This window comes from Eutrigla gurnardus, assembly GCF_963514095.1.
Source record: "Eutrigla gurnardus genome assembly, chromosome: 15".
Lineage (NCBI taxonomy): Eukaryota > Metazoa > Chordata > Actinopteri > Perciformes > Triglidae > Eutrigla > Eutrigla gurnardus.
This window is the reverse complement of record NC_139938.1, coordinates 656,696-672,096: the sequence shown is the minus strand read 5'-3', so window position 1 is coordinate 672,096 and position 15,401 is coordinate 656,696. Positions and strand designations below refer to the sequence as shown.

General features: G+C 37.2%; 1 protein-coding gene across 1 annotated transcript; it reads left to right on the top strand.

Moving 5' to 3' along the window:
- Positions 1–1,654: 1,654 nt before the first annotated feature.
- LOC311025287 (uncharacterized protein) lies at positions 1,655–15,151 on the top strand (the record flags this gene model as incomplete). Its single annotated transcript, XM_084028138.1, has 11 exons — positions 1,655–1,821; positions 1,990–2,062; positions 2,266–2,348; positions 2,462–2,638; positions 2,735–2,842; positions 2,909–2,971; positions 3,925–4,119; positions 13,548–13,762; positions 13,869–14,136; positions 14,302–14,450; positions 15,028–15,151. Exons 1-11 carry the CDS (start codon positions 1,669–1,671, stop codon positions 15,149–15,151), a joined length of 1,608 nt encoding a protein of 535 aa, XP_083884264.1. The 5' UTR covers positions 1,655–1,668.
- Positions 15,152–15,401: the final 250 nt, after the last annotated feature.

Genomic DNA, 15,401 nt, shown 5'->3' with positions numbered 1-15,401 from the left:
TGATGAAGTCAAGAGTAATTTTGAATACAAATCAATCTAGCCCATAAAAATTAGGTAATTGTCTATTTTTTTAAACAAAAAGCTAAAAATATCTGGTGTTAAATTTTCTGTTATTATCAATGGTGTACTTTAAAATATAATAATAATGACACTATTTTCAGGGCTATTCTTGGGGTGATTAAGCATTATATGAAACAGCCTGGGCAGCTTTAGTAATACATAGTGGCAAAATATTAAAATACAGGACCTCATTTCACCTTTTTAATTTCATATCACAAAAAACTTTTCATATCACATCTGAAAATGTACTGTGTTCCAGGATAATGACAAGGAATCCGACCTGGCTGAATCTGCTTACATGTCAACAGAGAGCAGTGAGGCAGAAGAGACATTTTTCTCATGTAGTGTGCCACAGCAGCCATGTTTCTTTTTTATTGATAAAAAGGAATGGCAAGACCTGAGGAAATCTCAGAGAGGAAAATGTTTTCAAGGGTTACAGTGGACAAATGTGATTGCCAGTGGAATAAGGTCGGTTCACCCGTACTGCAACTTTGGTTTTAAACGGCATGCATTAAAAACCCTGCGGTCACAAAGAAAAGCACCCATCTTCAAATGTAATGGATACTGTCGATTTGAAGATTGCCCCATTGCTGTTACTGTCGAAGTCAGAGATGAGGTCACCCTGAAGGCAGATGTGGTATTCACAGGAGATCAGGTGTGCCACAGTACCACTGAACTCAAAAGAAGGCCAGTCCGTGCAGACGTTCATCCGTTGGAGAAACCCTTGAAACTAAGTTACCAAGAAGCCTTTTTTTGGACTCCATGCAGAAAATTCCTGAGATGGTGATAGAATCAGGCTGCAGGGATGAAGCACCGACAAAAGAGGTTCTAAGGAACATCGCATGGACCCAAAGACAACTAAAAAGACCTCACTCCAACGAACTTTTGAGTCTCCAAATGCTACTTGACCAAAAAACAGGAACAGACAATGAAGTCCTGCAGAGGGTTATGATGCACCCAAAAGGAATAATGCTGTGGTCAAAAAAGACACTGTCAGTTTTTTTCCAAAGATGCAAGGAAGACATCGTGTATCTGGATGCAACAGGAAGTATAGTTCAAAAAGAAAGTGGCAAAAGTCCACCATACTATGTGTATGAATTAGTTGTGCGGAATCCTTCCAAGGGGGCCTCTCCTCTTCCTGTTGCAACCTACCTGACTTGTGACCACACCACAGCATCTGTCACCTACTTTCTGCAGGCTTTCCAAACGGATATGATGAAGTTGTATGGGAAAAGGGCAGTGAAAAGGCCAGTGATGATCATTTGTGATGGCTCGTTAGTGCTTCTGCAGTCCATTTCTTTTACATTCTGCAGACTAAGTCTAGAGGATCTTCTGCAGAAGTAGTTTGAAGTCATCACTGGCCAACATCAAGCAGAAAGGTTTGACCTTCCCATTCTGCACAGATGCTTAAGCCACATAATGAAGAATGCAAAGGATCTGTGCAAAAAGCAGTAGGTATTTTTTTTATTTTAACTATTTTATAGTACAATCAAAAAATTAACTTAATGTTAATTTATTTTTTCTGGCTTTATTTTTAGTGTTCAAAACCATTACAAGCTGGCCATGCATATATTTGGGCTACTTGCATGTTCCACAACTCTAAAAGAGATGGATGAGGTCATTCTCAGTGCCACAGTCCTGTTCTGTAGTCCTTGCACTGGAGACAATGTGTCAAAGCACTACAGCAACCTCCAAGTCCTTATGCAGCAAATGGGACCATTTGAAGTTGAGGAAGAAAAAATTGTTGCTGAGGACTACAAGGTAATTCACAAAATTCTACTTCTATTCATTGTGTACACTGTTGAAAGCATACATGGATTTCATGGACTATAATGACCTTGGTGTTTACATTTAGTTAGAATTGTGTGAAATTGCAGAAAATTGTATTTTTCTTTAAAGCTTACACAGATTTTATTTACTTTTTTTCAGTGTGATGTCACTGCCACACCTATCCAGAATCACTTCCAAGGAATAATTGACAGGGCACCTCTTGACCATGACGGTGAAGAAAACAATTATCATGCACCAAATTTCATTGCCCGGTTGGCTAAATACTTCCTGCCACATGCCACTCTGTGGTCTGGTCTGATGCTAGGTAGTGTTTACAAATTCTGTTTTAAAAGTGTAGTAATTTTTAAAAACAACATGTTAACAATATATTAAATGTCATTGTCATCTTCTTTTACGTTCTCATTATATTTACAGGTGATATTGGCCGTCATGGTACAGGCCCAGCATACCAGCATTTCAGCAAGATCCACAAAGAAGTCAGTCAGTCCAATAAACAGGTAAATACTGTTCAGATAAAGTTTAACATTTTGTTTATCAATAGCTGCAATTTTTAATAATGGTTTTCCTTAAAATGACTGCAGAAATATTGAAAAAAATAAAATCTTTTCAGAACTTTACACAAGACAACCGGACACAAGGCATTATGGAGAAAAGTCAGTGGGACCTCAAGAGAATAAGATTCCAGAGAAGGCGACTCACAAGACTCGATGATTTTGTGCAGACATACCAAAAAATGCATGATGCACTGATCATTGAATACCAAGACAGAGAAAGATCCAGAAAGAAAGTAAGGAGTATTTTTGTTTTTGTAATTGTGCCAGATCATACATTTCATTTCATTCATTGATCTTCATCACATGTGTGTATATTGTATGTCCTCTAGTCTTTTCGAGTCGAAATGGAGCAATGGAAGAAGAAAAGTCAGGGGCGTAAAGGAGTATACGTCTCCCCACTAGTGAAGAGTCTCCCATTCAAAGACGTGAGAAGCAAGGTACTCTAATATTTTAATTCTTATCATTTTTATTTATTTTTTTGGTCTGTCCTTTTTGGTCAGAAGAAGTCTCCAAAGGCAGCCACCAATGCACCCAAAGTAAAACCTGAAGCTGTGATCTCACCACAGGTGGTTTTTTTTAATATCATTCATGAATAACATTCTATTCTCAGTATACAAATGGAACATTAATATTACAATATGCTGTATGAAAACAATTAGTGGTTTTAAGCTGCATTCATAAAATTAAATTATTAGGCTAGGGGTTGATTACCAAATTACCTGTTAAACATCACAACACAGCTATTGACAGGCAGGAATTTTAGATAAGAGACTATACTTGTTAAGTTGGTTGGCAGGCAATACATCCAAGTAGATTACAAATAAAAACATACTACATAAAACAAAAATGAAAGTTGTGTACTAGTTATACAATATTGTGAGGTAGAAATACTGGGAATAATGACTGCTACAGAACAATACTCAAGTGGAGGGCTGATCTATAGATGGTGATGGCAAGAAGGCTCAGCAGTAAGAGCAGCTGGCCGGGTGGAGAACTGCAATCTATCTGGAAAGACAAACAGTGAAAAAAATATTGTGGTAACAGAGGATTGAGTCAGAATAGAGAAAGTAGAGTCAAAGGACACCATGACACACTCTACAGTGCATAATTATAAGGAATGTGCATACTGACCTCCTGTGATTATATCAGCAGTGTATCCTATCAAGACACCGTCAGCCAGTGGCACGAAGATTAAAATGTCTGTTGAATAAATTAATCTTTGTTGCAATAAGACTTGGTTGAGTTTAGATCAGGTGACTGATTTGGAAGTTGAATAATATTCTGTATCTTTGTGTCGAGAAGCTCTTGTGTTGCTTTCGCAGTATATTTTGGATCATTATCTTATCCCTTATCTGTACTATGAAGCACCATCCTATCAGTTCCACAGCATTTGGCTGAATCTGAGCAGATAGCATCGAACTATATACTTCAGAGTTCATCCTGCTACTTCTATTAGCAGTCATGTCATACACAAGGCAAATTTGTAGAATGAGGACTAACAACAATTCTTTTCTTCTAGGATGATTTGGAAGCTGCAGACACTGCCACCAAATCAGAAAGATTGTTTTTGAAGTTGTCCAAAGGGGTCACAGTTTCAGTTGTCAAAGCTGATCTGACTAACTTCAAGGTGGACGCAGTGGTAAATGCTGCAAATATGCAACTTCAGCATCATGGTGGACTTGCAAAAGCCTTATGTGATGCAGGTGGCCCACAGGTACAGGAAACAGCAACCACCACGTTGCAAACCATGGCCAATTACAAACGGGAGAAGCTGTTGTTACTGACTCAGGAAACCTGCCATGCTCCAAAATCATCCATGCAGTGAGGCCATGCCTAAGGAGGCACCCAACACCACAAATGATTTCTGTTGCAAAGCCAATGCTGGAAAAGGCCATTTGGAATGTACTGGAGAAGGCAGAAGAACAAAATCTATTTTCCGTCGCCATTCCGGCTATTAGCTCTGGAATTTTCAATTTTCCTCTGCCACTATGTGCAGACACAATAGCCACCACCATAAACCAGTACATTCTCAAGAAGGAAACATGTCCACCCTTCAAAATTCATCTAGTAAATATTGATGAAAAAACAACAAAAGAAATGGAAAGGGCCTGCAAGTTAATACTGAGTGGTCCACCAGTGCACAAGGAGACAAAACCAAAGGAGGTGCAAAAGGCAACAACAGCCATGGTCAACCCTCAGGTGACATTTATTTATCTCTCTCATATCCCATGAAAACGACACTTAGCACTCTGAAATATCACGCAAAATGAAAGAACAGTAACATTTTGTGGTTATGTAGAAATAATCCAATGTTGAAGGGCCTATTTGGAAAAACTCCAGTGCTACGGGAAAAACAATTCCAATAAGGCTCTCCCGACCAGTAAAGATGAATACACTACAACAAATCCTTCACCATGACTACTGGTTGACCAGTGATGCCATGGATCAAGCCAGCTACCTCATGGCCAAGGATCATGACCACCTTGACGGATTTCAATCTGTTTTACCGTTTAGCGCAATTGGACAAGGAGGGATTGTGGGGACTCCTGAAATTTGTTCAGATGTTGAACATCAGACAGAACCACTGGATAACAGTCAGCAATGTGTTTTGCGATGACACTCAACTCGCCGTTTATGACAGCCAACGTAGCCCTCTGGACCCAAGAACACTGCAGGCACTGTCCTGGCTGCTAAGGCCACAGTCTGACACTTTTGACGTTTTGCAACCAGCAGTGCAGCAGCAAACAAATTTTAGTAACTGTGGGGTGTTTGCAATAGCCTTTGCATATGAATTATGCAAGGGTCGTCAACCACAACAGTGCATATTCAATGAAAGCAGGATGAGGGCACAGCTGTACAAATCATTCACAAGAAACACCATCACATTTCGAATGACATCACATGTCGTAGACAGAGAAACTCAGTCAAAGATTGCAAAAACTCCAGTACCAGTATACTGTGTTTGCAGAACAGCTCATTATAAAGAGCTGATGGTTCAGTGTTCACAGTGCAAAGAGTGGTATCATCCCACATGCGTCACTATCCCGAGAGCTGTGATCGGGAATGATGACATCTGGCAGTGTTCCAAATGCGAACAAGCCAATAGCACTTAAGGTGGAACGTTATATTCAGGGAGACCACGTTGGTGAAGCACAAAGTGCTCAAAAGTGAATGACACGTTGACACTTTGACAGTTATTGGGTCATGGCATGTGAAAACAGCCAATATTGGGGTACCATGTACATGACACCTCTTTCGCTGAAAAGCGGTGAAAATATGCCTTATGTTACCAAAGGAGGGAATCTGAAGTTTCAGGTCAATATCTCAGACAGTTTGCCCATGGCGTCCATTTGAATTTCAAGTGCCACACCCCTTTTTACACATTGGAATTTCACATTTCATTTGTTGGCATTTTTGGAGGCCCATAACTTCTGTTCTCATAGTGATAGAAGGCTGAAAATTGGTCAGTTAGTTCATTGTAGTTTGTACTACACAATTTTGATTATTTTCACTTTTATTTATTATTCACTTTTAATTATTTTCACTTTTTGGGTGCTCCTAGCACCATGATTAATGATCATATTTATTCTAAACAGGATTATTTGTTATATTTGGGACCTTTGCTCTTGCCAAAATGAATTTGAAGGGTGTGGTACCACTGGTGGGGGTTTTATGGGGGTCCAAACACCCTCCCGGGCAGAGGTGACTCTTTTGGAACCCCATATTTGGACCCCCAAATGACCACGTGGGCACTTGATGATCCTAATGGGATTTATACCAGATAAAGATACATATTTGTTCTTTCTTTTAATGAAATCAAACCTTTGACTATGAAGCGCCTTAATATGAATTTTATTCGTCAAAATGCACTATTTTGGACATTTTTTCCAGAAGTCTGGAATGTAGATCAGGGAGAATCTAGTGATGATAAAGCATGAAAATAGTGGAAATAACTTAGTACTCAGTGATGGCAAACAATGAAATATTTAGACTGCTGGCCATTCATTTCCTGAAAATCACAAATTAACCCCTTATCCCTGATGAAAGAGACCCGCCTGTGACAAGCGACTTGCAGCACGAGTAAGTCTGCAGGCCACTGATGCAAACCATATTCTGACACCAATGGAGATGTTTCAATGGTCCAAAGAAAATATTAAAAACAATACATTCTTCTTTGTTAGTGCAGGAGATATTAAAAAACACGAGACCTATGTGATTTTTCAGAAATATATTTATGTAAATTTGTTTTGAAAGTTGGATTTTATTTTTTTGGCTACTAAAGACTTTCTTGGGTTTTCAATAAAGAAAACAAATGTGCAAACCTCTGTCTTAAATCATGAGGAAAGTATCCAGCCAATATGCACTTTGACAGTGGGAGGGATTTTTAATTGAATTTATTATAAAACCATACAGTAGAATGTCTTGATATTTTTTATAATGATAGTCAGGGTCACTCTGAACAAGATTCCATTGAAAATATTAGCAAACCTCTTAAGGAATCATTTTGATCAATTTCTGAAATCAGGAAATTATTCATTCGCCTTGATGCGCTTTGACACTGGAAGTGATTTTGAATTGAATTTATTATAAAACCATACAGTAAAATGTCTTGATATTTGCAGTAATAATAGTCGGGGTCACTCTGAACAAGAATCCATTGAAAATATTAGCAAACCTCTTCTGGAATAATTTTAATCAATTTCTGAAATCAGGAAATTATCCATTCGCCTTGATGCACTTTGACAGTGGGAGTGATTTTGAATTGAATTTATTATGAAACAATACAGTAAAATTACTTGATATTTTGTACAATAATAGTCAGGGTCACTCTGAAGAATACATTGAAAATATTAGCAAACCTCTTCAGGAATAATTTTAATCAATTTCTGAAATCAGGAAATTATTCATTCGCCTTGATGCACTTTGACACTGGAAGTGATTTTGAATTGAATTTATTATGAAACCATACAGTAAAATGACTTGATATTTTGTACAATAATAGTCGGGGTCACTCTGAACAAGAATCGGTTGAAAATATTAGCAAACCTCTTCTGGAATAATTTAAATCAATTTCTGAAATCAGGAAATTATCCATTCGCCTTGATGCACTTTGACAGTGGGAGTGATTTTGAATTGAATTTATTATGAAACCATACAGTAAAATGACTTGATATTTTGTACAATAATAGTCGGGGTCACTCTGAACAAGAATCGGTTGAAAATATTAGCAAACCTCTTCTGGAATAATTTTAATCAATTTCTGAAATCAGGAAATTATCCATTCGCCTTGATGCACTTTGACAGTGGGAGTGATTTTGAATTGAATTTATTATGAAACCATACAGTAAAATGACTTGATATTTTGTACAATAATAGTCGGGGTCACTCTGAAGAAGAATCGGTTGAAAATATTAGCAAACCTCTTCTGGAATAATTTTAATCAATTTCTGAAATCAGGAAATTATCCATTCGCCTTGATGCACTTTGACAGTGGGAGTGATTTTGAATTGAATTTATTATGAAACCATACAGTAAAATGACTTGATATTTTGTACAATAATAGTCGGGGTCACTCTGAACAAGAATCGGTTGAAAATATTAGCAAACCTCTTAAGGAATCATTTTAATCAATTTCTGAAATCAGGAAATTATTCATTCGCCTTGATGCGCTTTGACACTGGAAGTGATTTTGAATTGAATTTATTATAAAACCATACAGTAGAATGTCTTGATATTTTTTATAATGATAGTCAGGGTCACTCTGAACAAGATTCCATTGAAAATATTAGCAAACCTCTTAAGGAATCATTTTGATCAATTTCTGAAATCAGGAAATTATTCATTCGCCTTGATGCGCTTTGACACTGGAAGTGATTTTGAATTGAATTTATTATAAAACCATACAGTAAAATGTCTTGATATTTGCAGTAATAATAGTCGGGGTCACTCTGAACAAGAATCCATTGAAAATATTAGCAAACCTCTTCTGGAATAATTTTAATCAATTTCTGAAATCAGGAAATTATCCATTCGCCTTGATGCACTTTGACAGTGGGAGTGATTTTGAATTGAATTTATTATGAAACAATACAGTAAAATTACTTGATATTTTGTACAATAATAGTCAGGGTCACTCTGAAGAATACATTGAAAATATTAGCAAACCTCTTCAGGAATAATTTTAATCAATTTCTGAAATCAGGAAATTATTCATTCGCCTTGATGCACTTTGACACTGGAAGTGATTTTGAATTGAATTTATTATGAAACCATACAGTAAAATGACTTGATATTTTGTACAATAATAGTCGGGGTCACTCTGAACAAGAATCGGTTGAAAATATTAGCAAACCTCTTCTGGAATAATTTTAATCAATTTCTGAAATCAGGAAATTATCCATTCGCCTTGATGCACTTTGACAGTGGGAGTGATTTTGAATTGAATTTATTATGAAACCATACAGTAAAATGACTTGATATTTTGTACAATAATAGTCGGGGTCACTCTGAACAAGAATCGGTTGAAAATATTAGCAAACCTCTTCTGGAATAATTTTAATCAATTTCTGAAATCAGGAAATTATCCATTCGCCTTGATGCACTTTGACAGTGGGAGTGATTTTGAATTGAATTTATTATGAAACCATACAGTAAAATGACTTGATATTTTGTACAATAATAGTCGGGGTCACTCTGAAGAAGAATCGGTTGAAAATATTAGCAAACCTCTTCTGGAATAATTTCAATCAATTTCTGAAATCAGGAAATTATCCATTCGCCTTGATGCACTTTGACAGTGGGAGTGATTTTGAATTGAATTTATTATGAAACCATACAGTAAAATGACTTGATATTTTGTACAATAATAGTCGGGGTCACTCTGAACAAGAATCGGTTGAAAATATTAGCAAACCTCTTAAGGAATCATTTTAATCAATTTCTGAAATCAGGAAATTATTCATTCGCCTTGATGCGCTTTGACACTGGAAGTGATTTTGAATTGAATTTATTATAAAACCATACAGTAAAATGTCTTGATATTTGCAGTAATAATAGTCGGGGTCACTCTGAACAAGAATCCATTGAAAATATTAGCAAACCTCTTCTGGAATAATTTTAATCAATTTCTGAAATCAGGAATTTATCCATTCGCCTTGATGCACTGACAGTGGGAGTGATTTTGAATTGAATTTATTATGAAACCATACAGAAAAATGACTTGATATTTTGTACAATAATAGTCGGGGTCACTCTGAACAAGAATCGGTTGAAAATATTAGCAAACCTCTTCTGGAATAATTTTAATCAATTTATTGAAATCAGGAAATTATCCATTCGCCTTGATGCACTTTGACAGTGGGAGTGATTTTGAATTGAATTTATTATGAAACCATACAGTAAAATGACTTGATATTTTGTACAATAATAGTCGGGGTCACTCTGAACAAGAATCGGTTGAAAATATTAGCAAACCTCTTCTGGAATAATTTTGATCAATTTCTGAAATCAGGAATTTATCCATTCGCCTTGATGCACTTTGACAGTGGGAGTGATTTTGAATTGAATTTATTATGAAACCATACAGTAAAATGACTTGATATTTTGTACAATAATAGTCGGGGTCACTCTGAACAAGAATCGGTTGAAAATATTAGCAAACCTCTTCAGGAATAATTTTAATCAATTTCTGAAATCAGGAAATTATTCATTCGCCTTGATGCACGTTGACAGTGGGAGAGATTTTGAATTGTATTTATTAAAAATTCATACAGTAAAATGACTTAATATTTTTGTGCAATAATATTCGGGGTCACTCTGAAGAAGAATCCATTGAAAATATTAGCAAACCTCTTAAGGAATAATTTTAATCAATTTCTGAAAACAGGAAATTATCCATTCGCCTTGATGCACTTTGACAGTGGGAGGGATTTTGAATTTAATTTATTAAAAATTCATACAGTAAAATTTATTGATTTTTTCACATTGAAAATATTAGCAAACCTATAATTATCCTCATGTTTAACTTTTGCACCAGGTATAAAAACTGCTTTCCCATCCATTTTGGCCACGTCGGGCACCCGTACCGTAAGTGCAGACATAGATGCGCAACAGATTTCAATCGGCGGCTGGCGTGACCGCAGTCTGTCTGGGATTCTGAAATTAGCATTAGCATGTATAACAAAGTATACTGAGTTAATTTCATTTGCCTGTCACTTTTAACTCGCTCGGGGCTGTCAAAATGATCGTGTGTGGGTTTTTTTTTTTTTTTATTTCATGTCCAAGCAGAGTTGGGTCGTGCCAACGTGGGTCAGGGATGGGGATTGGGAATGGGGGGTATGTCCGGCCTTGAAAACCCGTGGGCCGGGTCGGGTCGGGTTTTAATTTTCAGACCCGTTGAGAACTCTATTCTAAAGTAACAGTACTTTTACTTGAGTAAGATTTTTGGCTACTCTACCCACCTCTGCCTGCCAAAAAGGGAGTCCGCCAAAAGCCGCTTTAATGTTACTCAAAAAGGACTAGGTTAGTGTTGGACACTTAACACGTATTATGTAACACACTTCGAATAGGATTCTTTTATTCCAGGTGTTATGGAATTTATTAATGTCACTCACCGTAAACAGACAAACAGATTACACTAAGTGACGTAATATAAAGATATCGAGTTGTAACTGTTGCGGTTTGGATCGGACTTCCGCTGGACTACAGCTGTCACTATGGCAACGGGCCAAACAAGCAATAGTCACGCGAGTTGTTAATCAGGTGTGTCTATATAAGCAATAATAATAATAATAAAAAAAGATGCCCAGTTAATAACAATGACTGCAACTAAATGGCCAGTTTTCTCCCTCTTAGTCAGACTGTAACAGTGAAGTAACAGTGAAATAAAAAAACATTTTTTTGGAGGAGGAGGAGCCAACGAGCCATTTGCATTACAATATGTAATGTCTGCATGTCTTCTGTTTTTGTACAGGAACACAACAACCTGAATATCGGACAACTTCAGTTTGGAGAGTAAAGCTCTTCCTGTTGCCAAATGCTGATCAAATTACCCTTCCACCCAGTGGAGAATGCTCTAAACTAAGCAGAAAAGGCTTAGGTAATGTACACACTGTATTTTTTTGAATGTGAGCATGCACTTGAGTTTTATGAACATTTGTCTATATCTGTATGCCACTGTGCAATGTGGAAAACAAGACAAATTGAAACTGCAAGCAGTGATCCACCTCAGTCAACTGTGAACTCACAGAGAGAGGAGGGGGAAAAGAAAGGAGTGTGGGCTGCCAAAGGAGGAGATTGAGGAGGGGTGCATGTCACTGAAAAGATTTTATAAAGTTGATCATGTTGAGTCAGATAAAAAAAATGGGGCTGCAGCCTGCATGGGACAACAGGGGGACATCAAAGGCTTAAACACATTTTAAAATCAACTGTTAGACTGATCTGAACGCCGTTACATGTGTTGTGAGCAGGATTCATCCTAAATTGGTCAAGACAACATGGTGTAATCCAAAAGTCTGTGTTTTTTTTAATGAGGTAACATGCATGTTGCAAAAATATTGACATTGTATGATTAATACATTACCAGTACAGCAATGTATGTCGGTCATGGCCTTTAAGACACAATAAAGCTTTGAATCTCAGCCACTTGTCAGTAAAATTGAATAAATTATTAAGTCAGTATATTGATAACACCTTTTTTTCTTATTATTTTCCAGGGATCCCGAGTTATGATGTGCCAGGGAATGTCTCAGACAGATGTTACGTACAAATGTCTTGGACTCTTCCAGAATTTAATAATTACATCTGCCAGAGCTTTCCCATGATTAGCCTTAATGTCATTGGATTTTATCTAGCAAGAGCTAATAAGTCCAGGGTTCTGGCTAAAATTCAGAATAATTTGAATATTACCACATGGATAACAGTTACAATTCAGGCAGTTTGTCCCTGAGTTAGCCCTCCCAGAAACATGTACTTCAGATGGATGTGAGACAGTTCCACAGTCTCCACCCGCTTCTTCATCGTCCACATCACTGATGGGCACACCCATTGCCTCATCGTCAGCCATCAGAGCTGCACCCTCACCCATTGCCCCCCCAGCCATTTTGTCAGGTCCATCCCAGTCAGGTGCATCATCAGCCTGCATAATTCTGCCCTCACCTGCTGTCCCCCAGTGCACACCTACACCAACAGTCATGCAAGTCCCCAGTCCTCTCCTCTCACTGCTACTTCCATCTCTTCAGTGATGGACACTGATGTAATATCACCAGTGATAGACTTGAACCCGTCACTCGTAAGTTATAAAACAATAACGCATTTTAGTATGTACTTTTGATCATTCAGACTGAAGTGAAAACTAAAGAAAAATCTTAATGTGGAGTAATCTTAATTAAAAAGTCACTCTTTCAAGTTTAAAAGCTAAGCTCAGTAAAAGACAGCTGGATTTAAATGGTATCTCTTGTCAATCAACAGGAGGCAAGTTTGGATTCTACACAGTGGCTGAATGCAGGCACCCCAGAGGTAAAGTTTAGCATGACATTAAGTTGTGTGTTTTTGTCATGTAGTATTGAGTATGTTTTGTAAATATTTGTATATTTACACATTATCATCTCATGCAACATTTGTACTTTTAAGGTCTTCTACAGAAGGTCACGTGTGGAACCACTTAACAGGTATTTTTGGGGTTTACAAACAGCAGGAATTTGTGACACCACTTTTTACACCCATGAACAGTCTCAATACCCAACTATTACATCGACTTTACACTGAATGTCAGAATACATCAGTAGATTAATCCCAGTACAGTACTAGTATGATGCAAAAAAATAGTTTGATTTCAAAATAGTTTGACATGTTATATTTAAAACTTAACGTAAAAAGAAAAAAATCTGTTTGTTTTTTTTAGGGTTCCTGACAATGACTTTATCATTGATGATTCTGACGATGGGGAGGAGGACGACATGTTTGACGTTTCTTTAGAAAATGGGGTTCTTCCATTGGTAGGTTTTTATTTTTGCTTCATTGAAGAACACTGGGAGAATATTTTTGTCAAGAGTTGCTCGTGACTATGCATTTCGCATACTCTAAATGAAATTAATTGGATATTGGATATTGAATGATGTTCTTTATACATGTTGTATCCTTTAGGAAGAAGGGGATCTTTGCACAATTCTTAGGACTTTTAAAGAGGAACACATTTCTGACGACCAGATATCCATCATTTGCATCAGGAGGAGAAAGCTTCTGGAGAGTGCCGTTAAGGCCATCTCCAGGGCCACGTTTTCCTGGACTGATTTGCCACAGATAGAGTTTGTAGGAGAAGATGCAGATGATATGGGGGGACCACAGCGAGAGTTTTTCAGGTCTGAATACCGCAAGTAATTTATGAAATGTTTTATAACAACTGTGATTTTTTTTCTGGTGAACAGCACAGTAATACAAATGGTCTTTTCTGTTGATTTGTTCTAGACTCTTGATGATAGAACTACAGACCTCTCTTGGCATCTTCGAGGGAACGACTGGCCAGGTCTTTCTTACTTATGACCAAGCAGCATTAGAGCAGCGCAAATACTTCAAAGGTGGCAACCTTATTGCGTGGTCAATTGCACACGGAGGTCCATGTATCAGAGCCCTGGATCCCAGCCTCTTTCAGCTGATGTGCGGCCAGGAGCCACAACTGGAGCAGTTTGACTTGCATGTGCTGCCTGACCCAGATGTGCAAAGCAAAGTCAAACAAGTAAGTACTTAATAATCATGTTAATATTTATTGGGATTTTGAACAAACAAACAATTTATTACTTCTGGTCAAAGTATACAAAAGTATGAAATAGCATTTAATTTATAGTAAACCATAACAGGGCAAGCTACATTGTTCTCACTCAGATCTCTCTCTAAGATCCAGCAGTGCAAGACTGCAGAGGACCTGACTGCACTCCAGCAAGACTTGGGGGACTGGATTGCTGAGTGTGGCATCCCAGGCCTATTTAATGCTACAGTGGAAGACATGCCGAAAATCTATGCATATGTAGTGAAGCACTACATATTTCTCAGGTAAATACATGAAATAAGCTTTACAGTTGTAACTACTGTCAATATGAAAACATTACTTTCTATGCTAAGACATTATTAGAAAATGTAAATATGGAAAATATCAAACTTAATATGTATCTAGTAATTTACATTTTAGTGTAAAAATATTTGCATGATTTTGTATCTTCAAGGAATTTTGACATGCTAACAAAGTTTGGATTGTTTGTATTGGACAGAGATGTATACTTTTATTCTCCAAGGTAGCATCAAATTGATCATAAATAATAATGATAATGTTACAAATTACCAGGAAAAAAAGAGAAGCTTCTAGCTGAGGATCAGTTTGTCAAACTAGAGACAGATGTACTTGTCTGGGCTTTCTCTTCTCTTTCTTTCCTGCTCATGGCTGCTGCAATTGGCAAACTCTTGTGAATTTATAATTAAGAAACTGTCATTGCATAAAGTAAGAATAATTTGTGACATTATCATAATTTTTGATTCCAATTATTCAGTCTCTCCCCCCAAAAATATTAAATTTACAAAATACCTCCAAACTTCTGCACAGTAATGCACATGTTTGATCTGTGTTGGTCTATAGAACAGCCAAGATGATACACCAGTTCACAGATGGAATGAATGCATATGGGAAGCTGTGGGACCTGGTCATGGACAACTGGATTGCCTTCCTGCCTTTGTTCACCAACATGCAGGAACCTTTGTAAAAGGCAGCTTTCAAGGCCATCTTCAGTTACAACTACAGCAGAAGAGGATCCAACCATTGTGAGGCAGAGGAGGACACCTCTTTAATTGTTAGAGCTGCAACAACATATTGACTAATCGTTTGATGATTGACATAACATAGAAATGTTGATGTCATCTGTTAAATTTGCATGCTTCACATGTTAAAGTGTACAAGTTAGAGATTTGATTTTAGAAATTAATGCAAATGTTAACTTATATTTACTTCGTTGT